We start from the raw sequence: 24,895 nt of genomic DNA on the forward strand, positions 1-24,895 counted from the left end.
TAGCTGTTTTTATATGTTGGGTTTCCACTTAAGATTTCTTTTGAACAAAGGCTCCCCGACTGAAAACTCACTACCCCAGAGGGTCTCTGTAAACCTTCCAGGAGTGACACTGCAGCTTCAAGCCAAATTGTTTTTAAATCAATGCCCCTGCAGTGTAGGGCAAAGAAATATAATGGTAAGTAAACCAGGATCACTGCTCCTCGGAGGCTGGCTGTCACTGTGAGGACAAACTGAGATGATAGGTGGGAAAGCTTAGAGAAACGACTGTTTTCAAGATGATACCAATTATCATTATTACATGGGGGTCGGGTAGTCAACATATACCCACAGGAAAATGCAGATTACAATTCAGTCTGCAATTAGGGACCAGATAGAAGCAGCCAACTCTCAGGTGCTCCATGTAGGGATTCTGAGCATTCGTCTGCGCCCCCCGCGGGGGCTGTTGCGCCCCCTGCTTCCTGCAGGCGTCCACCGCGCACGCTGCTCCGGGAGCAGGGCCCGCGGCGGCGGCGCCTCGCGGTGATTGGCTGAACCCGAGGTTGTTGCTAGGCTACCAGTGCGCCCTGAGCCTGGGGCCCCACAGTCCCATCCTCCGTGGCAGATCCATCCCTCACTGCAGACCTAATTCTGGCACCCTGTGAACGGCATCCTCAGCAGCTTAAATGATCAGCCCCAAGCGCTGTCTTTCTAGGATTTTTGATTTAGCAAGAGGCCATGTGAAGTTGGGGAAGAGAAGCCCTCTGTTTTTATCCTCTGGGTCATCATAGCGACTTCTTTCACTGGGCCTCAGCATCCCCCTTCAGTTTCTGGAGTTCACTCATTTATCCATTATTCATGCCTGCGTGCATGATTCTTAAGTGTCGACCGTATTCCAGGCACTATATTGAGTGCTAGGGACAAAAGAATGAACAAGACAGAGACAATCCTTGCCCTCGTGAAGGGGGGAGCATTATCCACCTAAACAAAATAAACGCATGTCCAGCTATCCCTTTTCTTCCTTTGATGATTTTTCTAGCCCTTCTTTCCCCTGCCATACCTGTAGGGTCTGCCAAGTTGGCAGGAGAGGGAGTGTGCTCCCAGTCAGGCCTACGTGACTCTGAAACTGGAGCGCACCTTCTCACTCCACACTTGTATTTTGCCCTTTTGATTCCACGCATGAGCCTGACCACATCTTAATAAGAATGTGGGGCAGGGATCACTGTCTCCCCTTCCGATGAGCAGGCTGAGAGTCCAAAACATCAAAACACCTTGTCACATAAGGAATTATTGTCATACGCAATCTTTGAGCATTTACTATGTGCAGGCACTTTAAAAGCTATCTGCCTCATCATAATCCAGTAAGGTAGGCATTCTTATACTCATTTTACAGGCAGCAAAGTTGAGGATGAAAAACGTTATTTGAGTGGCCGATGATATATAGATAGTCTGTGGTGAAGCTGGGACTTAAACCAAATCTGCCTGGCTCCAAAGCCTAAGCTGTTTCCAAGAAATGGATGTGGTTACAGAAAGACTCTCCTATCAGCTGGACACAGTGGCTCCTGCCTGTAATCCCACCACTTTGGGAGGCTGAAGTGGGAGGATTGCTTGAGCCCAGGAGTTTGAGACCAGCCTGGATAATACAGTGAGACCCTGTTTCTACAAAAAAAAAAAAAAAAAAACAACCAGCCAGTATGGTGGCACTCACCTGTAGTTGCAGCTACTCAGCAGGCTGAGGTGGGAGGATCCTTTGAGAAGTTCAATGCTACAGTGAGTTGTGATGGTGCCACTGCACTCCAGCCTAAGCAACAGAGTGAGACCCTGTCTCTAAAAATAATTTAAATTAAATTAAAAAAGAAAGATCTCTGGGTGGCTGGAACTTGGAAATATAGCTTCCAAGTGCCCTTCAAAAATCTTCCAGTCTCAACATCTTTTTACATTTTACGTTTTAGAGGCAGGGTTCCACTCTGTCATCCAGGCTGGAATGCAGTGGTGTGATCATGGCTCACTGCAGCCTTGACCTCCCAGACTCAAGTGATCCTCCCACCTCAACCTCCTGAGTAGCTGAGACTACAGTGGCATGCCCCTATGCTTGGCTAATTTTTGAATTTTTTTTTCTGTAGAGACAGGTGTCTTGTTATGTTGTCAGAGCTGGTCTCAAAATCCTGGGCTTAAGCAATCATCCACCTCAGCCTGTATGTGGCTGGGATTACAGGCATGAACCACCCCACCCAGCATCTTATTTACATATTTTTCTCGGCACATGAGGCTCATAAAACTTGATGAGCTGACCACACTAATCAATATTGTTACTTTGTTGACTGTCCATCTCTCTGGGATGATCTTGCTTCAAGCTTTTATTGGGTAATTAAGTCAAGTAGCTCCCCCTTGGGGGCATCTCCATTGCTCTCAGGTTTCTATATTCCTTTGTTCACACACTGAACAAACACTCATCACCCACCAAGTGTTATGGGAAGCTTGGTGGACACAGAGTATGGCCCATCTCTGCCCTGAAGGAATTTCCAGCCTTCAGGGGAGGTTTCTGAAGAGACTTCTATGGGCAAAGCTCAGTGGTAGGCTGTTGTAAGAGGAGGAGGAGAACCAGATTTGCCCTAAGAGAATCCCCTCCCCTGAGCAGAAGTGGATGTGTCTAGGGTGGGGTGGGGGCTGGAAGCAGCCAACCTTGAGTATCCTGATGAGGACATAGTGGGTCTGCGGTGCTGCTTCTAATAACCTTGCTACGGTTAGTGTGGGACTCTGTCTCAGAGCCTGGCAGCCTGCAGCTCGGAAGGAGGACTTTAAATGGGAGAAGGTGCTGGAAAATATGGTAATACATAAAGAAGTAAGCTAAATTTATCCCCTCTCTCAGCACCCAACGATTGCTGTGCTTAACACTTAAATTTCTACGAGCATAGATTTGTTTAGCCAGAAGATTAGTTGCTGGGAGAGAGAAAGGAGAGAGATAGACAGAGACACAGAGAAAGACAGAGACTTTGAAGACAGACAGAAACACACACACACACAGACACACACACACACACACACACACACACACCCCTGGAGAGAACTAGGAAGATGCAGCGATAACAGCATCCTTTGGTGTATGGCTTCAGCCAGCAGCAGGAGAACTAGACTCAGAGAAACAGACAACCTCCTGCCCTCTTCCTCCCAGGATACATGGCTGGCTAGAGCATTGCTAATTTCCAGACAGCACCATTTTCCAATGTGAGTACTTTGGAATGTCGACACTGTTTCCATTATCTTGTCCACTGCTTTGTTCCTGTCATCCACCCCCACCCGTGAATAGGTGAGAGTTGAGTAGATGCATAATATACTAAAGCCGCAATTAAAGTAAGCATTATAAGACTTTAAATATGTATGCCTTTGACCTAGCATTCTCACTTGTAGGAATTTATCCTAAGGAAAATAAGTATATGGATAAAGAAGCTAGCATGAGATTGTTCATTGCATCATTATTTAGAGAAACAATTAAACAAATGAAATAGCCAACCACTCTTGGTTTCCCGATCAATAAATTCTAGTATAACCTTACAACAGCTTTCCATATTGCTTTTAAAATTAGCTTATGGACTGGATACTTACAGGTTTGTGCCTGTAAGTAATCCCAGCACTTTGGAAGACCAAAGTGGGAGACTTGCTTGGGACCAGGAGTTCAAGACCAGCCTGGGCAACATAACGAGATCCTATTACAGGTATTGATCGACTTACCACCTATGCAACTTACGACCATTTGACTTTACGACCACAATCGCTAGCCACAACTGCTCTGCGTCTGGCAGCGCAAACGTTGCCCAGCTGGGCATACGACAGTGTGGACCAGCTTCCGGCAGCACTACCATCTCTGCGTGCACCATTTCAACTGTACGTATAGCCCACTCAATTTACGACCAAATCGTGTTACGACCAGTCCATGGTCCCAACCGTGGTCGTAAGTCGAGCACTAGCACATAACGAGATCCTATTATTACAAAAATAAAAATAATTAGCTGGGTGTGGTGGCACATGCCTGTAGTTCCAGCTAAGGCAAGAGGATTGCTTGAGCCAGGCGTTCCAGGGTGCAGTGAGCTATGATGGTAACACTGCACTCCAGCCTGGGTGACAGAACAAAACTCTACGTGAAAAAACAGATTAGATTATAAATGGATATTTGTTGACCTGGAAAAGCATTCACAATATATTAGGTGAAAGAAGAAAGTTACAGCCGGGCGTGGTGGCTCACACCTGTAATCCCTACACTTAGGGAGGCCGAGGTGGGCAAATCATGAGATTGAGTCAGGAGATTGAGAACATCCTGGCTAACACCGTGAAACCCCATCTCTACTAAAAATACAAAAAAAAAAAAAAATTAGCCAGGAGTGGTGGCACCAGCCTGTAGTCCCAGCTTGGGACTGAGGCAGGAGAATTGCTTGAACTGGGGAGGCGGAGGTTGTGATGAGCTGAGATCGAGCCACTGCATTCCAGCCTGAGAGCCAGACTCCGTCTCAAGAAAAAAAAAAAAAGAAAAGAAACAAGTTACAAATAGTTTATACTGTATGACCCCTAATTGTGAATAAAAATAAAATATATAGTTTAAGAAGACAGACCAAATGTTTTTCTCTAGGAGGAGGGACTCCAAGACATTTTAATTTTTTTCTTTCTGATTATCTGCATTTTTAAAAGTTTTTTTTACAATGAGCATGTCTGATTTTTTGTGATAAGAACAAATTTCCAGCCGGTGTGGTGGCTTATACTTGTAATCCTGGCACTTTGGGAGGCCGAGGTGGGTGGATCACCTGAGCTCAAGAGTTCAAGACCAGCCTGACCAACATAGTGAAACCCCATCTCTACTAAAAAAAAAAAAAAAAAAAAAAAAAAAAATAAAAAAAAAAAAAATTAGCTGGGTGTGGTGGTTCATGTCTGTAATCCCAGCTACTTGGGCAGCTGAGGCAGAAGAATCGCTTGAACTCAGGATGGGGAGGTGTGGTGAGCTGCACTGCACACCAGCCTGGGCAACAAGAGTGAAACTCCATCTCAAAAAAAAAAAAAAGAACAAATTTCCTTGCTTCCCTCCCAGGAGTGGCTTCTGCTGGGAGATCAGGCGTTCCTGGCTCCCAGGCATCGTGAGAAGAACCATTAACCCTTGCCAGCTGTTAAGCTGCTCATTAAGAATTCCCTGTCCCGGCTTGACTCCCCATCCCAACTGGTTTTATGGGCAAGACCTCAGTGACCCAACACCTTGGTATCCAAATGAGCAGTTGCTGCATCACCTGAGAGTGGGTTAGCCCCTGCCCTCCCTTGAGGGCAAACACTGTTTATCACTGTTGGCACATGGTAAGGCTAGCCTCGCTAAAACTGTAGGGCCTTTCCACCTCCCAGGAGCACCCTCCCCTGTAGGAGGGTGACAGCTATGATGCTTCATTGCTCAGGGCGGTCCCGACTCCACAGAGGCAGGTATGATTCTGAAGGTTGGCAAGAAAAGGCTGTCCCCATGGCAACCCGGGCTTGCTCAGCCTTTTCATTCCTGAGATCAGTCCAACCCCCAGGGAATGAAGGTGGGGTTTGGAGTCAGAAAAATCACTGCCTGGTTGTCTGACCTCAGGTGAGACACTTAGCTTTTGTCTGTCAGTTTCTGCATCTGTAAAATGGTGCTGAAGCTTCTTACTCACCTCCAGGACTGGAGTGGAATGATCTGTAAATTGTAAAACACAAGAGGAGTAAGGCATCCCTAATTTTGGCTTGTCCCCAAATTGCCATGTGACTTTGGGAAAATCACTTGACCTCTATGTGTCTCAGCTGCTCCATTTATAAATAGGCAAGTAAGGCACACTGGTTACTTCCCAGATGTACTGCAAGGTGCCTGTGAGAATCCCAGAATCTCAAAGTTGAAAGGAATCTTAGCCCTTACCACTCACGCAGGAATCTTTTTGATAAACTCTCTGACAGAGGTACTTGTCTAGCCTCTGCCTGGTTACCTGTCGTGGCAGAAAACTCATGACCACACAGCTTCCCATGTCGCCATCGCTACATGACACTAACTATAAGAAAGTTCTTTCATACAGCATATTATAGTATATTTTACAATTAAATGTTTGTTTCAAAAAGTTAGCAATCCTTTTCAGAGCTGTTTTCCCTCCTGATTTTCCCAGGGGCTTGCACAGGGTAGAGATGAGCAGTGGTCAGCAAAAAGCAGGTGTGCGCTCAGCTCTTGGCTCAGTGTGTTAGAAGGAGCCCGGGCTCTGGGGTCACACATCCTAGGTTAAAATGTTACTTTATCCACTTGCCAACTGGCTGACACTGACCCTGGGAAAGTTATATTACCTTTCTGAGCCTCAGTTTCCTGATCAGTAAAAGGAAGACAGAAATACCTACCTCCCATTATTGTCATGGGAATTAAGCCAGTTAGCACTTCTTACAAAGCTTACAACCCAGACAGACTTACCTGGTGGAATTTTCGGGACTTGGGGTGGGGAAGGTTACATCCTCCCCGGCCACCCCTGAACAGCACATCTGCCCACCGAGCACATGGCACAGGGCAGTCTTACACACTCCATGTCTCAGGCCTGTCTCCCTCTCAGACCTGGACCAGGGCCATAAAGGAAAGATGATGCAATGGTTTCAAGATAAAGTTCACCTCCTCCTCGTGATTCACTAGCACCCCCTCCCTGCCCGCAGACTCAGTGGGCACTAAGCAAGTATCCCAGGGCGTCACTTGGGAACAACTTCCAACTGCACCAATGTTTTAATAGAAATCTCATACAGGACCCCAAAAATGTGATCTGGCAGTGGACTTCCAGGCAGAGTGACAAGAAGTTGGGGAAAGCTATTTGGGGTTGGGTGAAAGTGTTCCTTTAGCCATTGATATGAAGGTGTCTGTCATGCTGCATCTCCTGGACAAGGGTCAGTACACCTGGGTCCAGCTCCACCATCACCCAGCTCTGGGCTCTCTGGAGCCAGCGACTTCCTTCCGCAGAGTCTTGCTTTCCTCATGTGCAAGACAGCAGGCTGACTCCTCAGGTTTTCCCGGGTTCCAAATTCTAGGTTTCCCCATTTGTTGGATTCAGGGATGAGTTGCAGAAACCAGCAGAGACCCCCTTGGCCCCTGGCCACTGGGTGACGCCAACCGCCCCCTCTTCTCTGCTTCCTCCGCAGATGAGTACCTCAGAGTCCTCAATGTGGGTGTGGCCGAGGTGAAGAAATCCTTCCTGGGGCCCTTGTCCCCGTCTTGCAAGATGGTGCAGATGATGAGGCAGTTTCTGTACCGGGTCCTGCCTGAGGACTCCTACAAGGTCACCACGGGGAAGCTCCATGTGAGCCTCACCCGCTTCACGGACGGGGAGAGTGTTGTGGTTTCAGAGTTCACATCCAAGGAGGAGCTCATCGAGGCAAGGGGCTGGGCCTGGAGGGAGGGCTGAGAGGGGGCGTGGGAGGGCTGCTCCTGCTCGCTCTCCACAGCCCAGCCCGCTGCCTCACCCGTCTGCCTCACTTCCCTAGTCCTTCCTTCATGCCCCCAGTGTGTCTCTGTGCGAGGTGCAGGGTTAGATGAGATGGACACAGAAGCCCAGGACGAACCAGGCTTGACTGCCACCCTCAATGCTTCAGCCTTTGCACCTCTCCCGCCCGGCCCTCTGCGCTAAGCCTGGAACTTCCCAGAGGCCCAGGTGTGACCTGCAGAGGACGGAGGTCCCTTCAAAGCCTCCCAGGCTGCGCCGCCATGCATCCCCCCTGAATTACTCCCAGTTTGTGGGAATGATCAGGGGAGAGGGCACCCTATGTCCCCTTTCTGCCCCCTCTCTTCCAGTGGTTCTTGATAAGGGATTGAATTACCACCAAATCAGTTCTTACTTAGAAAAGTACACACTAACCCTGAGTGCACTGCTCTAAACTCATTAATATGAATTTTAGTTATGAAGAATGATTGCTGGAGAGGGCTGCAGATAAGTCCCTTTGTCTTTCAGGACAAGGGTTAAGCAGCGTGGCCTCCATCCCATATTTCCACTCTCCTTCTTTCCCCCACATACAGGGCCTTCCCCACCCCATCCTCATCCCATACACGCCTGGTAGTGACCCTGGGGATGAGAGATGACTAGGTGGTGGGCATGGACACCCCTCCACCCCTCACGGCCCGCTGGGTTTTTCAGCAACCAGCTCTTCCAGATCCGCCTCCTCATGCCCACCCCCGTTCTGACTTCATCTCCCACAGCTGCCGTTTTCTTTCCCTGGTCCTCTCCCCAGCCTTCCACCCCTACCATGCCAACCCTAGCAAACCACACACAAGCCAGGCCACTGGGCCTTCGCACCTGCCGCTCTCTCTGCCTGGGATCCCCTCTCCCTCCCACCCCACTTCACCTGCTGCTGAAACCCAGTCCCTCCTGCCAGGGAACCTCCCTTCATCCCCTCCCCACCCTGCCCGCACCCCTCCTGTGGAGTCACGGTGCCCATGCTCATCTCCACCAAGCCCCTGTCACCCCATTGCTCTGTCACCCACTTGCTCACTCCCCCTCACAGGGCACTCCCAAGCGTGGACCTCTCAGCCTCCTTTGCTTCCGGGGTCTGGCCCAGGACTGACACATATTAATGGTGGTTGAATCCTACTGGATCTATGAAAGTTCAGCATCAGAAGGGACCCTGAAGCTAATGAGCCCCCCTTCCCACTTTAAAGTTGGGACGTCAGGGCCAGATGAACCAAGTAGCTTACCAAGGACCCAACTAGTGAGGGCCAGGCCAGGAATTGAACTTGAAGCTCCGCTTCCCAGGGGGCCACCTTCACCTAGGGTTTAAGGAGGTCCAGGCTGGCAGTGGGTGGGCCAGCGCCGACAGGTGAGCTGTGCCTGCTGCACCCCCCGCCCCGGCATCTCAGCCCTGTTCTCTCCACGCAGGCCCTGTACTGCAGCTGCTTCGTCCCCGTGTACTGCGGCCTCATCCCCCCGACTTACCGAGGTGTGGTGAGTGCTCCGGCGTGGTGAGGGGTGAGCCGGGATCCAGGGGACCTCGGGTCCCTGTGACTCACACCTGGGGGAACCGGGGGTTGGTCTCAGAATGCAGTGGGGACCTAGAATTGGAAAGTTACTTGCGTTTTTACTCAGAATTCACAATGTAGGTGCTTTCCGGGCCTTCAAGATGAGCTTCTGGGCAGGCTCCTTTCTGGACCCACGTACCCATTGCCAAGCCCAGCAAATGAAGGCTCCATAGGCTTGGCAGGTTTTCCCAGACTTGATAGAGCAGAGGAGATGCACCCCAAAGCGCTGGGACCTGGACACTCAAATGATGAGGACCTGTTCGGAGGCCCTCTAGGACAGGGCCTTACAGACTTTACTGTGCCTATGAGTCACTTGGGGTCTCGTCAAACGATGCAAGTTCTGATCCAGGTGGTCTGCAGCCGGGCCTGGGGGACTGCGGCCCTAATCAGCCTCAGGTGCTGCTCATTCTGCTGGTGGGCGGGCCACACTCTGAGTGGTGACGCTCTAGCTCATGCTCCCTCCTCATTTTATATGCAGGGAAAGTCAGGGCCAGAGACTAGGATTCAGGTGGTAGATGGAGCCTGGATTGCACAGCAGCCAGCCCTGAGAGTTAGAGCCTCAGTATTTGTTATCCTTCGTTCATAGGTGAGAAAACAGAAGCCCCGAAGGGAAGGGGCTCGTGGGTGAACACGTGGTGGCTGGGTCTGTGGCAGAGGAGCACGTCTCCTGCTTTACCCAGAGTATGGGTCCCCTGCGCACAGAGCCCTGGGAACCCCAGTCTCAGCACCACTAAGGTAGTGGAGGCAGGATCAGTGCCGAGAAAGAGCACTGGGCTGGGAGTCCAGAAGCCAGTACAGACTCACCAAGTGACCAGGGGCACACCATACACCCACCAGGACCTCTGTCTCCAGGCTTATCCTGAAGGGTCTTCTGGCCCTTCCTCGATGGGCCCTTGAAGCTGGTGCCATGTCCCATGGGCTGTTTCCATGTACTCCAAGTGGGGCTGGGAACTCTGGCCCCAGGTGAGCATTTCTGACTCTGCCCCCACAGAGGTACATCGATGGGGGCTTCACAGGCATGCAGCCCTGTGCCTTCTGGACCGACTCCATCACCATCTCCACCTTCAGCGGCCAGCAGGACATCTGTCCCCGGGACTGCCCCGCCATCTTCCACGACTTCCGAATGTTCAACTGCTCCTTCCAGTTCTCCCTGGAGAACATCGCCAGGATGACCCACGCGTTGTTCCCCCCGGACCTGGTGGTGAGAGGCAGGAGGGGTCTGGGGAGTAGGGGAAGGTACCCTGCTAGGACTAGGGGTGGGATCAGAGAGCCATTGGGGCCCACTCAAGTTCTATCTGTGTCTCCTCCCCTCAAATGATCCCTTAAACTTCCTCCTAGACCTGCATCCTGGCCTTGCTGCTAACTGGCTGTGTGACCTTGAGCAAGTCCCCTAAGCTCTTGCAGCCTCAGTATTCTCCCCTGTAAAGCAAGATGATGTCGGAAGTGCTGATAGAAATGTTCACTGAACTCTTCCACTCACAGTTCATGTACCAAAGCCAGGGTCAGCAAACTGCAGTCCATGGGCCAAATCCAGCCTCTGGCCTGTTCTTTACAGCCTGTGAGCTAAGAAAGGGTTTTCCATTTTTAGGGAATTATGGGGGGGAAGAAGAAGAAGAAGAAAAAGAACATCAGGCAGAGACTGCATATGGCCAGCAAAGCCCAAAATAAGTGTTTACTATCAGCCCTTTACAGAAAAGGCTTTGCGGGCAAGATCTCGTGTAATCCTCTAGCATCCTCTGTGATCAATAGTGTTACTGTCCCCATTTTATAGGTGAAGAAATTGAGGCTGTGAGTGGTGACAGCCACACAGCCAATAAGGGGCAGCACAGAGACCTGAACCCAGACTCCAAACTCTGCTCTTCATATGCCCCAAGGCACCTCCTCTGGTTCTGCCATGAGCACCCACCACTTTCCTGCCCGGGGGAGGCTGAGGATCTGCCACAAATGGCGTCACTCATGAACGCAGCATCACTGGGATGCATGATCAGGAATTGCTCCCCAACTCTTCTTAGCAGATAGTGAGGGATGGGGCACTGGATGTATATGTTTTGAAAAGTCCATCAAATGAAGTTCAAGAGCAATGGGAGCAACTGCGCTGGGTCGGGGGGATTGTGGTTCCCTTCATCGCTGCAGCCTTAGTCATTCTCCTGGCGCTCCCCCCCACCCAGATCCTGCACGATTACTACTATCGAGGGTACGAGGATGCGGTCTTGTACTTGAGGCGGCTGAGTAAGTACCCACGGGGCCCCAGGCAAGGGCATGCTGGAGGGTAAGGAAAGTTCAAACAGTAGAAGGGCTGAAGGGAGGGGCATTCCCCCCAAATTTGTGACCTGGAGAAACCCTTCACCTGGGAGAGCTGGAAATGGGGGTGGGGACCTAACAGGCTGTATGGCCCAGCCCAGACCTCTGGGGCTAGAAAGTAGGATCTCCATGTAAAGGGGGCTCTGGGGCTAACGAAGGGGACAGTGTCTAGGACAGTTGTACAGGTGTGTTTATGAATTTAAAAACTCTATTTAGGAAATCCAGGGTTCAGATCTTCCTGGAGAATTCCATTTTCATGTCATTTCATTCTCTTTCACTTGATTCTCTTTCCAGTAAAATCACCTTATTAATGTAGAACTGGTCATGACCAGTTTATATTTGCATAAGACTTTGAGTGACCTATCAATCAGCAAATCACAGAGAAGACCCCTTGCCCTCTGTAGGTTTGGAATGCTGGTCCTTCCGCCTATCTATTCTCTGTGTATTATCAGGGTAGAGGAAACAATTCCAATGACATGTATTTTATGTGCTAGCTCCATGGCAAACGTCTTTGTTAAGAAAAATGAACAGAACTGGGTGTGGTAGCTCATGCCTGTAATCCCAGCACTTTAGGAGGCCAAGGCAGGAAGATCGCTTGAAACCAGGAATTTGAGACCAGCCTGGGTGACTGAGACTCCCATCTCCACAAGAAATTAAATAATTAGGGCTGGGCACAGTGGCTCAAGCCTGTAATCCCAGCACTTTGGGAGGCCGAGGTGGGTGGATCACAAGGTGAGGAGTTTGAGATCAGCATGGCCAATATGGCAAAACCTCGCCTCTACTGAAAATACAAAAAAAATCAGCGAGGTGTAGTGGCGTGCGCTTTTAATCCCAGCTACTCAGGAGGCTGAGGCAGGAGAATCGCGTGAACCTGGGGGGCAGGGTTCGCAGTGAGCCAGGATTGCGCCACTGCACTCCAGCCTGGGCAACAGAGCGAGATTCTGTCTCAAAAACAAACAAACAAACAATTAGCGCCTATAGCCCCAGCTACTTGAGATCAAGGCTGCAGTGAGCCTTGACTGCAACACTGTACTCCACTCTGGGCGACACACTGAGACCCTGTCTCTAAAAAAAGAAACCAACACAAGCTTTGCCATATTTAGAATCAATTTTTTTTTCAGTAAAAGGGATCTCTAGATCAAAAGGTTTACCTAAGGTTACATCGGAAGATTTTTCCTCGTTGCCATGTGTCTTTATGACTGTCTTTTTTGTCAGTCGTATAATATTCCATCATAGCTATACAGAAAATGTTGCTTGATCATTCCTTTGAGTCTCCAAATGTTGGTGATTATGAGTAATTCTGTGGTAAACTTTTTGTGTATGTACCTTTAAAACTACTCTGTGGGTGAGATTAAGGGGTTGGATGAGATTTTCTTCCTAGGAGGTGATCACTTATTTTTTCCCTTCTTCAAAATTCCTTCCTGCCTCCCAAGCTCCCCTTGTCCTGTCTCTATTTTCTCCTGAGTGCTTTCTCCCAACAAGGGCGGTGGAGAGGTGGACTGACAGGAGAGCAGGATGCAGAAAACCTGGGCTCAGGAGGCAAGTAGCTCTAGGCCCCCACCCCTCCACCGCAAGCTGTGTGACCCTCAGGATCATCACTTGCCCTCTCTAAGGCTTTCTTAATCTATTGAGAAAACGGGGGAGGTTAGATCCTAGCTCCAGACACCTACTAACTCTGTGATCTTGAGCAGGTAACTAATCTCCTGGGGCCTCAGTTTCCTCATCTGTAAAAGGGGCCTAATCATGGAACCTTATGGTTTTATTTTGAAGAATAAAGATCAAGCCCTTAGCACAATGCTCAGATAAATGGTGGCTCTCATGAGAACCTCAGAATGCTGTGTCCTGGCTAGGGTCAGTCCAGCCTACCGCTGGGCGAAACCTGATGGTGGCACTTCAGGAATCCGCCCCCAAAATTGAGGCAGGATATGGGTGGGGGCAGTTTTTTCAATGGCCCAAGTAGGAACAGAAACAACTCCTAAGGGAGAAATTGTCTCCTGCTGACTACCAGCTATTTTTGCTTCCTCTTCCAATTTGCCAGTGTATGGCACGGCTTTCTCAGCTCAGATTTCACCTTCACTACCTCAATCCTCTTGGATTTAGTGGGACTGGATTTTTCTCCCTGCATCAGACGTGAACAGGAACTACTGACATACAGTGAGAAATTGCAGTTGGTCTCCAGAGCCACACTCTTCTCCCCCCTTGCCATCTGGGAACAGAAAATGGGATTCCGCCCAGCCCCTGCCGGACTGCTTTCTGGGTGGGCGGTCACCTCCAGCAGGAAGCTGCACCCCAAAAGGTGTCACCCTCCACTCCTCAGCTCACATTCTCACAGCCTGTTTCTCCTCCCTCCCAAGGGCTCACATCACTTAATTATTCCTGCTGTCAGGCAAGCCACTCTCTCCACACTCGGCCCATCCTGGCAGCAGCCTTCTGCCAAGGGGAAGGGCAGTGCACGCTGGCGCGCTTGAAAATCCACATTCCCCACACAGATGTGTGAACGTGGGCGCTGAGTGAGGTTGGAGCTCAGAGGATGCCATGTCTAAAATATTCATCCGGCATCCAGGCATGCCAGGCCAAACCTCTCTTCCGCCTCCTCCCCGACTCCCTTCTTCCCTCTCACAGTTTGATAAGTCTCTCTCTCTCTCACACACACACACACACCTGTGAAACCATCACCACAATCAAGACAGTGAATAATCCGCCATCCCCAAAATTTCCTCATGCCCTTTCATGATCCTTCCCACCCTCCCTCACCCCTACTATTCCCAAGCAACCCCGATCTGCTTTCTACCATTATAGATTACTTTACTATTTGTGAACTCCTTTTTAACATCTGAATTCTCTCACTCTGAATAATTATTCTGAGATGCATCCATGTTGTTACACATATAGTTTGTTCCTTTTTACGTTCCCTGCCACTGTCTTAATGGACCACAAAAGAGTTGACTATACCGCTGTATGCACACACCACAGCTCATTTACCCATTCGCCTGTTGGTTATTTCCAGATTTGGGCTGTTATGAATAAAGCTGCCGTGAACACTCATGCCTGAGTCTGGTGTGGACATATGCCTTCCTTTCTCTTGGGTAAATACCTAGGAATGGAATGACTGGATTGCATGGTGCATGCATGTTTAACATACATACACAAATATTTTAATTGTGGTTTAAAAAAAAACACATAACAAATGTTAAGCACACAGTTCAGTAGTCTTAACTATGTTTGTATTGCTGTGCGACAGATCTCTAGAGCTTTTTCATCTTGCAAAACTGAACCTCTAGATGCATTGATCATCAACTCCCCCTTTTCTCCTCCTCCAGCCCCCCGGCCACCACCATTCCACTTTCTGTGTTGATGATTTTGACTACTCTAGTCCCCTCACGTAAATGGAATCATGCAGTATTTGTCTTTTTGTGACTGGCTTATTTCACTTAACATAAATGGCCTCAAGATTCATCCATGTTGTAGCAGGCGATGGGATTTTCTTCCTTTTTAAAGCTGAATATATTCCACATTTTCTTTATCCATCCATCTGACAAAGGACATACCTTACCGCTCTTGTGGATAACGCTGCAGTGCCCATGGGTGTATGCGTGTCTTTTCCAGATCCTATTTCAATTGTTTTGGATAGATAACCAGAATATATGTTTGATTTTTAAATAAACTGCCAAATCATTTTCCAAAGCAGTGGTACCACGTTACATTCCCACCAGCAATGGATGAACATTTCAGTTCCTCCAAAACTTTTGGTCTTTTTAATTAACGCTCAGAATTTTAAATTTTAGCCGTTCTAACAGGTACGTGTCGGTAACTTGTGGTTTTAATCTACATTCCCCTCATGACTAAAGATGCTGAGCATCTCTTCATCTGCCTGTTTGCCTTCCATGGATCTTCTCTGGCGAAGCATTCATTCCACTCTTTTGCACATTTCTCTCCTAGACTTTTAATAAGCTTTTTTTTTTTAGGGTTAGTTTTAGATTTGTGGATAACTTGTGAAAACAACACAGGGTGTTTGTCTCACATTTGTTAGATGTTGCAGAATGGTATATATATAACATGGTACACAATCCAGTATATTTGTTATAACTCATGAGCCACTCTTGATATCTTATTAACTGAGAGCCATTGCTTATTCAGATTTTCTTAGTTTTTACCTAATTCTCTTTCCTGTTCCAGGACCCCGCACCCAGGGATCACATTACCTTTAGTCATCACGTCTCCTCAGGTTCCTCTTGCCTATAACAGTTTCTCAGACTCTTCTTATTCTTGATGACCTTGACAGAGTTGACTATTGGTCAGGTATTTTGTAAAACGTCCCTCCATTGGGGTTTGTCCGATGTTTTTCTTGTGATTGGGCTGGGGTTGTGTGTTCTGGGGAGCAGCCGACAGAGGTCAGGTGCCATTCTCATCATGTTACCTCAAGGGCACATGCTGCCAACATGACGTATCCCTGCTGATGTTGACGGTGACCGCCTGGCTGAGGTAGCATCTGTCAGGTTTCTGCATTGTAAAGTACCGTCCCTCTATCCCTACTGTAGTTTTGGGAAGAAAGTCACTGTGTACAGCTCATACTTAAGGAGTGAAAAGTTCCACTCCACTTCCTAAAGGGCCAACTGTGTCTACATAAATTGTTGAGAGTTCTTCTGCAGAGAGCTTTGTCTCTTTTCCCTGATGTGCTTACTTATGTAATCGTGTGTTTATGGCAGGAGGGACTCTCAGATGGTTATGTTATACTTTGTGTTGTTATTCAATAACACTACTTTGTTCCTCAAATTGTTCCAGCTTTGGCCATTGGGAGCCCTTTCAATTGGTTCTTTTATGCATTTAAAAAATTGAATTGTTTGTGTTCTTATTTAAGCGCTGTTATATGGTAGAGATAAATGCCACCCCCCCAACCCTTTTGGAGACAGGATCACCCAAGCTGGAGTGTAGTGGTGCGATCACGGCTCACTGAAGCCTCAGCTTCCCAGGCTCAGGCAACCCTCTTGCCTTCTCAATGAGTTTTACAGTCACAGTGACTTCTCAGAACCTTACCTCCCCTGCCTAAAAGTCATGCTACAATCATACTTGCATTGAAAACCAAGGATCCTAGCTGCTGCCTGCAGCCCTGACGTAGTCTGGCCTCTGCCACCTTCTCAGCCCCTCCCCCAGTACAGTCCCCCCGCCCCACACTGACCTTGGGCCTCCAACACCTGGTGTGTCCTTAAACCTTGTGGCCTTTGTGCGTGCTGTTCCCTCTGCTGAAACACCCTCACCACCTCGCCGTGACCATCCTGCACCACGTGCCCTCCAGACCTCTGCTCACAGTCACTCCCTCAGATGAGCTGCCTCTCTCACAGCACCTCACTCCTCTCTTCCTGCGCTTGCCTTAGTCAAACTCTAGATGATTTGGGTGGGTAACGCCTGCTCCCCTACACTACACCGTAAGTGCCAGGAACCATCAGTTTGTTTTCACTCACTATACATTCAAGTAAGTACAGAAAGACCTTGGAAAAGCACTGATCTTGTTTAGGAAAATAACTCAAGAAACCATTTCTGCAAAGGTTATGCTCCTGCCAGGGCTGAGTAACACCCCATGCTGTTGTTTCTCCTAGATGCTGTTTATCTTCATTCTCCCTCCAAGAGAGTGATTTTCCCCCGGGTGGAAGCGTACTGCCAGATACAACTCGCCCTCGGCAATGAGTGCCCTGAACACAGTCGACCAAGCCTTCAAGCACGGCGGGCCAGTCTGGAGAGAGCCACACAACCTCACACAGAGTGCGCTGCCAAAGCGGAGGGAAGGGGCAGCCATGGTCCGCCTGCGTCCTCACCTGTGCAGACACCTGAATCCACATGTGAACCACCTGTTTCACCACCAGTATCTCCATTTGAGCAGCCACTTGCACAGCCACTGGCCTCTTCAACACCACTTTCTTCAACTGGCACGCAACCTGTATCATTCCCAGCTGTGCACAAGCCACCCAGCTCCACATCCGGCTCATCACTGCCCACCACACCACCTGGGCGGTCACCTGCGTCACCTCAGCAGCAGGTACAACCATCTGGATCACCACCCAGATCCCCTCACTCTCAAGCATCCACTTCACCCAGGCCATCGCTGGGGACTTCAGCTGTGGGGGCACCTCAAACACCACCCCAAGGTTCTCTTTCAGCCTCCCCTGCTCAGCCACCTGTGGAGGAACTAGGCCGAGGACAGCCCCAAGGTATGGACCCTTCTGGCTTCTTACAGCTTTCTCATTCCTGGAGCCCCTCGACAAGTGAGCAGGACACCAGGGCTGATAACTGCTACTTTAGGGGTGCATGGGTGAAGTTTGCAGTGAGCTTCAGCGGCTCTGTCCATTACGAGGACAGGCTGCCACAAGGGGGCAGTATAAAGGACATTTGTTCGTTCCCTTGGTGCAGTGTTTCTCAAACTGCGGTGCCCCCACCGGCAGCAAAAGCATCACTCGGGAACTTGTGAGAAATTATAATCTCAGGTTCTACCGCAGCCGGACTAAATCACCAACTTTGGAGGTGGGGCCCAGCTGTCCTTTTTTTTTTTTTTTTTTTTTTTTTAAGACAGAGTCTTGCTCTGTCACTGTCACCAGGCTGGAGTGCAGTGGCGAAATCTCGGCTCACTGCAACCTCCGCCTCCTGTGTTCAAGCGATTCTTCCGCCTCGGCCTCCCGAGTAGCTGGGACCACAGGCGCCTGCCACCACGCCTGCTAATTTGTGTGTGTGTGTGTGTATTTTTTTTTTAGTAGAGACGGAGTTTCACCATGTTGGCCAGGTTGGTCTCGGTCTCTTGACCTCGTGATCCGCCCGCCTCAGCCTCCCAAAGTGCTGGGATTACAGGCGTGAGCCACCGCGCCCGGCCCCCAGCTGTCTTGTTTACAAACTCTCCGGGTGATTTTTTTGCCTGCTCACATTTGGGACCACTGTGCCAGTAGCTTTTGACTGTGAAAGCCACTGTACTGGGTAGTTTTACTCAGAGTGGTCCGCAGACCAATCCAGCCCTCAAGTGTGTGTTACTAGCCCACCATGGAGTGAGTGCAGAAATTAAGAGTAATCACTTAGAAACATTTATAGCACTAAGGTTGATGATTGCCACCACATTGATTGCTTGTCCATTTTTTACTAATTCATTTACATTGTATTTCACAAAAGTTTGTTATAGACTGTAAAGAAATTAAAAAAAAAAAAAAAGCTGGTTCCTCACTACAGATGGTTTCAGAAGCACCACTATAGGGGCTGCAAAGATAAACTGTTCTCAATTCCTTACTCAGGAAATCTCCCTTTCAGCAGAGAAGATAACAAAGATACTAACCTCAAAAATACAATCAGGGGCCGGGTGTGGTGGCTCACACCTGTAAACTCATCACTTTGGGAGGCCGAGGCAGGTGGATCACATGAGATCAGGAGTTCAAGACCAGCCTGACCAACATGGTGAAACCCCCGTCTCTACTAAATACAAAAAATTAGCCGGCCATGATAGTGCATGCCTGTAATCCCAGCTACTTGGGAGGCTGAGGTGGGAGAATTGCTTGAACCCAGGAGGTGGAGGTTGCAGGGAGCTGAGATTGCACCATTGCACTCCAGCCTGGACAAGAGTGAAACTCGGTTTCAAAAAAAAAATCGGAAGTATTACAGTGTTGGAGGGTATTCGTAGAGAATAAGACCACTTCTCTCTGGGAGAGTATGAAAAGCTGCTTGGAGGTGACAGGTGAGTTTAAATGGGCAGGATTTTGATCATCGTGGTTTATGGAATTGGATGGGATGGAATAGAAAGAGCATTTCAGAATTTGTTTATATAAGACACTCAGGTGCAGTGCAGGAACGTCCAGGGTACTTTCAAGGTTCTGTAGGAAGGAGAGGACATGTGTATGGCCACCATGGATGGTCTGGATGGGGACAGAGGGAGAGAGACCCAAATGAGGGACTGAAGCCAGATTGTAGAGTGCTCATGGTCCTCAGGCAAACTTCCAGAGTCATCACAGTAGACGTCACAGGTCGGCAATGTGTCCTCCTTGGGAATCAGCCCCAAGTTGGCGGAGATGCCCTTTGTTTGGAACAGATTTACTTTGATTCTTTTAATGAAACAAAAACAATAAACCATTAAGAAAATTGGGTGGTGGCTCATGCCTTTGAGCCCAACATTTTGGGAGGCCAAGGCAGGTAAATCACTTTCAGTCAGGAGTTCAAGACCAGCCTGGCCAACGTGGTGAAACTCCATCTCTACTAAAAATACAGAAATTCAGCTGGGCATGGTGGCAGGCACCTGCAGTCCCAGCTACTCAAGAGGCTGAAGCAGGAGGATCACTTGAACCTGGGTGGCAGAGGTTGCAGTGAGCAGAGATCGTGCCACTGCACCCCAGTCTGGGTGACACAGCAAGACTCTGTCTCAAAAAAAAAAAAAAGAGTCAGAAAATTGGGCACAGTGTTTTAACTGCTCTCTTATGTCCTGTTAAATGCAAAACATTTGTTTTATGTTGATCACACCTCTTATGTCCTGTTACATGCAAAACATTTGTTTTACGTTGATCACACCTGTGCACGAAGGCAGCCATCTTCAGGTACCTGAGCAATCCTGGGCCCCAAGGTGGCATTTCTCACTCATATAGGGGGTGGAGAGAGGGCATACATATTCTAGTGATTCTCCACTAGGAGTGATTTTGTCTCCAGGAGACATTTAGCAATGTCTGCAGACATTTTAGTTGTCACCTAGTAGTTAGAGGCTGGGGGCATTGAAAAATATCCTGTATTACACAGAACACTATCTGATCTGTGCAAAGTGCTATCTGATCCTTAGTGTCAATAGCCGGTACTGAGACAGAGAAACCATGTTATAGGCACAGCTGAGCCTCAGTGGTGACATACTAGGCCATCTAAGCGAGACCCCCTAAAGCAAGCTTGTCCAGCCCATATCCCAGGGACTGCAAGAGCCATGTGCGGCCCAGGACGGCTCTGAGTGAAGTCCAACACAAATGCATAAACTTTCTTAAAATATTATGAATTTTTTTTTTTTTTTTTTTTTGCTCATCAGCTATCATTACTGTTAGCATATTTTATGTGTGGCCCAAGACAATCTTCTTCCAGTGTGGCCCAGGGAAGCCAAAAGATTGGACACCCCCACCCTAGAGTTGAGTGGTATCAGTCATTTAACAATGGCCTTTGGTGTTATTGGGGAGCAGGAAAATTGTTAAAAGCCCTAGGAAAATCCAAAAACAAATGGACAAGCCTCATCGTGAATAGATTTGGGAGAGCTAGGGACATACAACAGGTCTCTAACAAAATAACTACATATACTTCACATTACTTTTATTTATCTATAATACACAGTTACATATTAACCTTCAAATACTATGTACCCCCGTACTCATTAAAAGCATGCAAAGTGCTTGCTTCAGAACAATGGTCATGGAACTATTCATAATCTGTTCTAAGAAAAAAGAAAAAAGCATTACATGAAGCATGTGATGGAAAGTCCAGGCCCCTCCAGGGGATGTTCCTGAAAACCTTCCCTAATACGTTGCTTTCTGTGAGAGAGCTACTATTTCTTTTCTTTTCCTTCTTTTTTTTTTTTTCTGAGACAGGATCTCACTCCCGGCTCACTGCACTCTCAAACTTCGGGGCTCAGGTGATTCTCCCACCTCAGCCTCCCAAGTAGCTGAGATTACAGGAATGCACCATCATACCGGGCTAATTTTTGTATTTTCAGTAGAGATGGGGTTTCACCATGTTGGCCAGGCTGGTCTCGAACGCCAGGCCTCAAGGGATCCGCTCACCTTGGCCTCCGAAAGCGCTGGGATGAAAGGTGTGAACCACCACGCCCAGCCCTGGAAGTTGTTTCTAATGTTCCACCAAGGGTCCGAGTCAGCGCCTCCACGGACGCTGCGGGCCTGCATCTCAGCCAAGTCTCACAACATGACTCTGTTTGTAAAGATGAGAATTTGAGGATAAGAGAGTTTTTCGCTGTTTTTAAATATGTTCATTTACTTACTATTGCTATTTCAAAAATGACTAATATCCCCCCTCCCCATCTCACTCCTGTTTCCACTATTTTTACTTTTAGCTGTAGCTCCTCTTGACTCTTCAAATCCAAAAAGCACCGTGCCTCTTGTTCATGTGAAGGAAACCATCAGCAAGCCTTACGTAATGTAAGTTTCTCCTTCGTGGAGCACGTTCTTTCCTTGGGGCGGGAGAAGAGAGCGTGGCTGAGCAATATCTTCCACCACTTTAGCTGCCCCAGGAACCCTGGGATCCTTTTCTGGTGTGTGTGATTGTGTGATTACAGGTCCACCCCTTTATATCCCACAAAGCCACCTTCTCTTGTTCAGTTAGGGCAATGTGTGGGGAAGGAGCCCATCCATGTTGATGATGTCATTCTCTTCTCCTGCACGCTGGGGATGCTCCTTCTCTGAGTGCAGTGAGAGAATGTGCCTCCCCTGCCCTCATGTTTTACTCTCTGGTGATGCCACAGTTCAAGAGGGCCTGCAGGCATCCTACCTCCCAGCCTTCGGTAGCTCCTGCATGAAATGAATTGAGGGTCTCTATCAAAGGCCTCCCTTACTCGGAATTATTTTCTATTAGCATGATAATGACCTGAGAGTCCTAGGTTGTAGACTGTCCCCAGAAAATCTTTCCATTGTGCACATCAAGTGTCTGGGTTGTGTAACATGCACTCCATTATATCTTTGCAATAGCTGTGAGAGGACCTAGGCGTCTGCATTTTTAAAAACTTCCCTGAGAACCACATTACCCAGGCTCCTTTGCAAGCTGAATGCTGTTTGTGCTGATGGTGGGGAAGGCACCACCGAAGATCAGAGGGTGGGTCAAGGGTATTTCTCCCCACACCTTCAGCCCCCCTCTCATCCCTCCCTGCCTTGGGACCACTCTGGCAGTGGTGGGTTTCTCCGTGACCACAGCTGCAGGTATTGATAGAGCAGGGCCTAAGGCATTCTTTTTTATGTTTGCACTCTCTCTCACATCAAGCATATTGAAATTTACCTGCTTCCCACATTAAGTATAATTTTAACTGTAAAACTTTTTGAAAGAGTTTGTATAAATTTAACAATTTTGAGCTTAGGCATAAGTTACGCATTTTATTCACATAATTTAAACTTTTTTGCATTTACGTATAACTGTATAAAAGTCTGAGTTTCAGTTGACTCATGGGCATGATGTCACTTAGATAAATATTCATTGATTATATTTTTTAAAAAGTTTGCTGGGAAATCCTTCAGCCAGGATTGAGAACCACAGGCTGGGTATGTCCACCTGCGAAGCTGAGCAGGCCCCGATATTGGAGGGCCCAGGCCAGGCCCATCATGAACCATCTACTTAATCTCTTTGCCTAGGGAGAGCCCTGCTGAAGACTCAAACTGGGTGAATAAGGTCTTCAAGAAGAACAAGCAAAAGACAAATGGCACCAGAAAAGGCTTCCCAAGACATCCGCGATCCAAAAAACCAAGCAGCAAAGTGCAGTGAGCATGACTAATGTTCCTTAAATCCCACGGAGAGGAGCAGCTTTGGGAACTGTGTTCAGGGAGATTCTGAGGCATAGAAGGGAGTGGAGGGAAGTGGGGGGTGCGGGGGGAGATTGGGCTTTGAAACAGACACATCAGACATAAAATCCTGCTCTGCCACAACTCCACTCAAGGATCATGGTTGGAATACTTGCTCTCCCCGAGCTTCCTTTTCCTGTAAAATGGGGATATCACTTCATAAGGCTGTGAGTGTTTACTGTGATCAACGATGTAAATTGCTCCACAGAGTGCAGAATGCATAATAGCTCACAATAAGTAGGTATTATGTTTACATGATTCCCAGAGGTTAACTGGCTACCTCCCAGCTTCTGAAGAGTTGCTACTTAATAACAAAACTAGACAGGCTGGACGCGGTGGCGCACGCCTGTAATCCCAGCACTTTGGGAGGCCGAGGCAGGTGGATCACCTGAGGTCAGGAGTTCGAGACCAGCCTGGCCAACATGGTGAAACCCTATCTCTACTAAAAATACAAAAATTAGCTGGGCATGATGGTATGCACCTGCTACTTGGGAGGCTGAGGCAGGAGAATTGTTTGAACCCGGGTGGCGGAGGTTTCGGTGCGCCGAGATTGCACCATTGCACTCCAACCTGGGCAACAGGAGTGAAACTTCATCCTGAAAAAAATAAAACAAAACAAAACTAGACAAGTGAGTGCCTACGTGACACTCAACTGTTGCCAGCATACAGTTCAGGGCCCTCGTCAATGTAGGCCTGCTTCTTAGAGCTTTTTGACTATATTATGTTGTCTTTGACTTAGTCAGTCAACACTTATTGAGGACCTACTAAGTGCCAAACGCTCTCCTGGACTTTGGCAAAAGAAAAAATGAATTAAACTCTATCCCCACGTTTCAACAGTTTACTCCTAATCTAACTTTAGACAAAGGTAAGAATAGGACCTAGGAATTTGATGAGCTTTGAGCCCCACCTAAACGAAGTTTTAATTTTTTTACTGAGTCATCATATTTTAATTAAAGCCTCATGTGTATATACAAACACACTCACAAATTCAAAATGACAGCCTCAAATTCAAACCCAAGCTGAGTATTATTTACAATTATTTCATTGGGTTATCAAAGTACTCTCTGAATTGGCCAGGCATGGTGGCAGGTGCCTGTAGTCCCAGCTATTCGGGAGGCTGAGGCAGAAGGATCGCTTGAGCCCAGGAGTTGGAGTCTGGCCTTGGCAACATAGTATTCTCTCAATGGAACAGATCCACACTAGTATTTCATCTACTTCAAGTCTTTGGTTGTTCAGAAAAAGCTCTAACCATTCTGCACAACATCGTCCTGGTTCTTCTTGTCCCAAGTGGGATCCCTGGACGGGCACAGAGATTTCTCAGACAGACAAGGGTCAGAAGCTCACCCGGTGACTAAAAGCCCACCTAGAAGTCTAAGCAATGCACTTGGTGAGTGGTGGGAAGCAGGATGGTAGGAGGGTCTTAGAGCTGCTGCAGGAAGCGGAACAAACCACATGTTTTTTCTGGATGACAGCTGGGTAAGGGAGGGTGCAGGACGGTAGCTAGAGGTCCCTGGGTTCCTGGGATCAATAGTCCCACCCTGGGATTCTTCTCATTCATTCTTGATCTCCAGCCCCAACACTTCCCTGACCTTTGAGTGACCTTATCTCTTTTTTTTTAATTTAAAAATTTTTTTTTTTAGAGACGAGGTTTCACCATGTTGGTCAGGCTGGTCTTGAACTCCTGACCTCAGGTGATCCACCCGCCTCAGCCTCCCAAAGTGCTAGGATTACAGGCTTGAGCCACCACACCCAGCCTAAGTGACCTTATCTCTGTCCCTAGGAGCTCATGGTTAAGTTCAGCTGGCTGTGGGAAGCCAGGCGGGTCTGCGGTGGGTGTGGGGAGCCTCCCTGGGGCTAGGAGCACTATCGGAAGCCAAGCCCAGTCTCCAGTTCTTTGATTCCAGTGCCAGCTCTCTTCCCACTGCGGCAGAGCAGCGGCAACTATGCAGTTCAGTAAGAGCCACTTTGGTTGACAAACCTCCTGGGAATGAAGGTGCTTTACAAAGAAGCAGGCTGTGATAAAAAACAAACAAGACAACATTCATAAACTGTGGGAAGC

At 48.4% G+C, this 24,895-nt stretch overlaps 1 protein-coding gene across 2 annotated transcripts in view; it reads left to right on the plus strand.

Annotated features, from left to right (window-relative positions):
• The window catches only part of PNPLA1 (patatin like phospholipase domain containing 1), a 43,345-nt gene that overhangs the window by 14,219 nt on the left and 4,231 nt on the right, over positions 1 to 24,895 (plus strand). Inside the window, exons 2-8 of one of the 2 annotated variants that reach the window (XM_032253560.1) lie at positions 7,126 to 7,358; positions 8,853 to 8,918; positions 9,984 to 10,193; positions 11,161 to 11,221; positions 16,888 to 17,496; positions 21,345 to 21,429; positions 22,630 to 22,755. In XM_032253560.1, the coding sequence (XP_032109451.1) occupies positions 7,126 to 7,358; positions 8,853 to 8,918; positions 9,984 to 10,193; positions 11,161 to 11,221; positions 16,888 to 17,496; positions 21,345 to 21,429; positions 22,630 to 22,755 (1,390 nt within the window). Of the gene's footprint in view, positions 1 to 7,125; positions 7,371 to 8,852; positions 8,919 to 9,983; positions 10,194 to 11,160; positions 11,222 to 16,887; positions 17,497 to 21,344; positions 21,430 to 22,629; positions 22,760 to 24,895 lie in introns of those variants that run through there. The other variant, XM_032253561.1, reaches the window with a different exon arrangement.

This window comes from Sapajus apella, unplaced genomic scaffold, assembly GCF_009761245.1.
Source record: "Sapajus apella isolate SASKATOON/1434 unplaced genomic scaffold, GSC_monkey_1.0 scaffold83, whole genome shotgun sequence".
Lineage (NCBI taxonomy): Eukaryota > Metazoa > Chordata > Mammalia > Primates > Cebidae > Sapajus > Sapajus apella.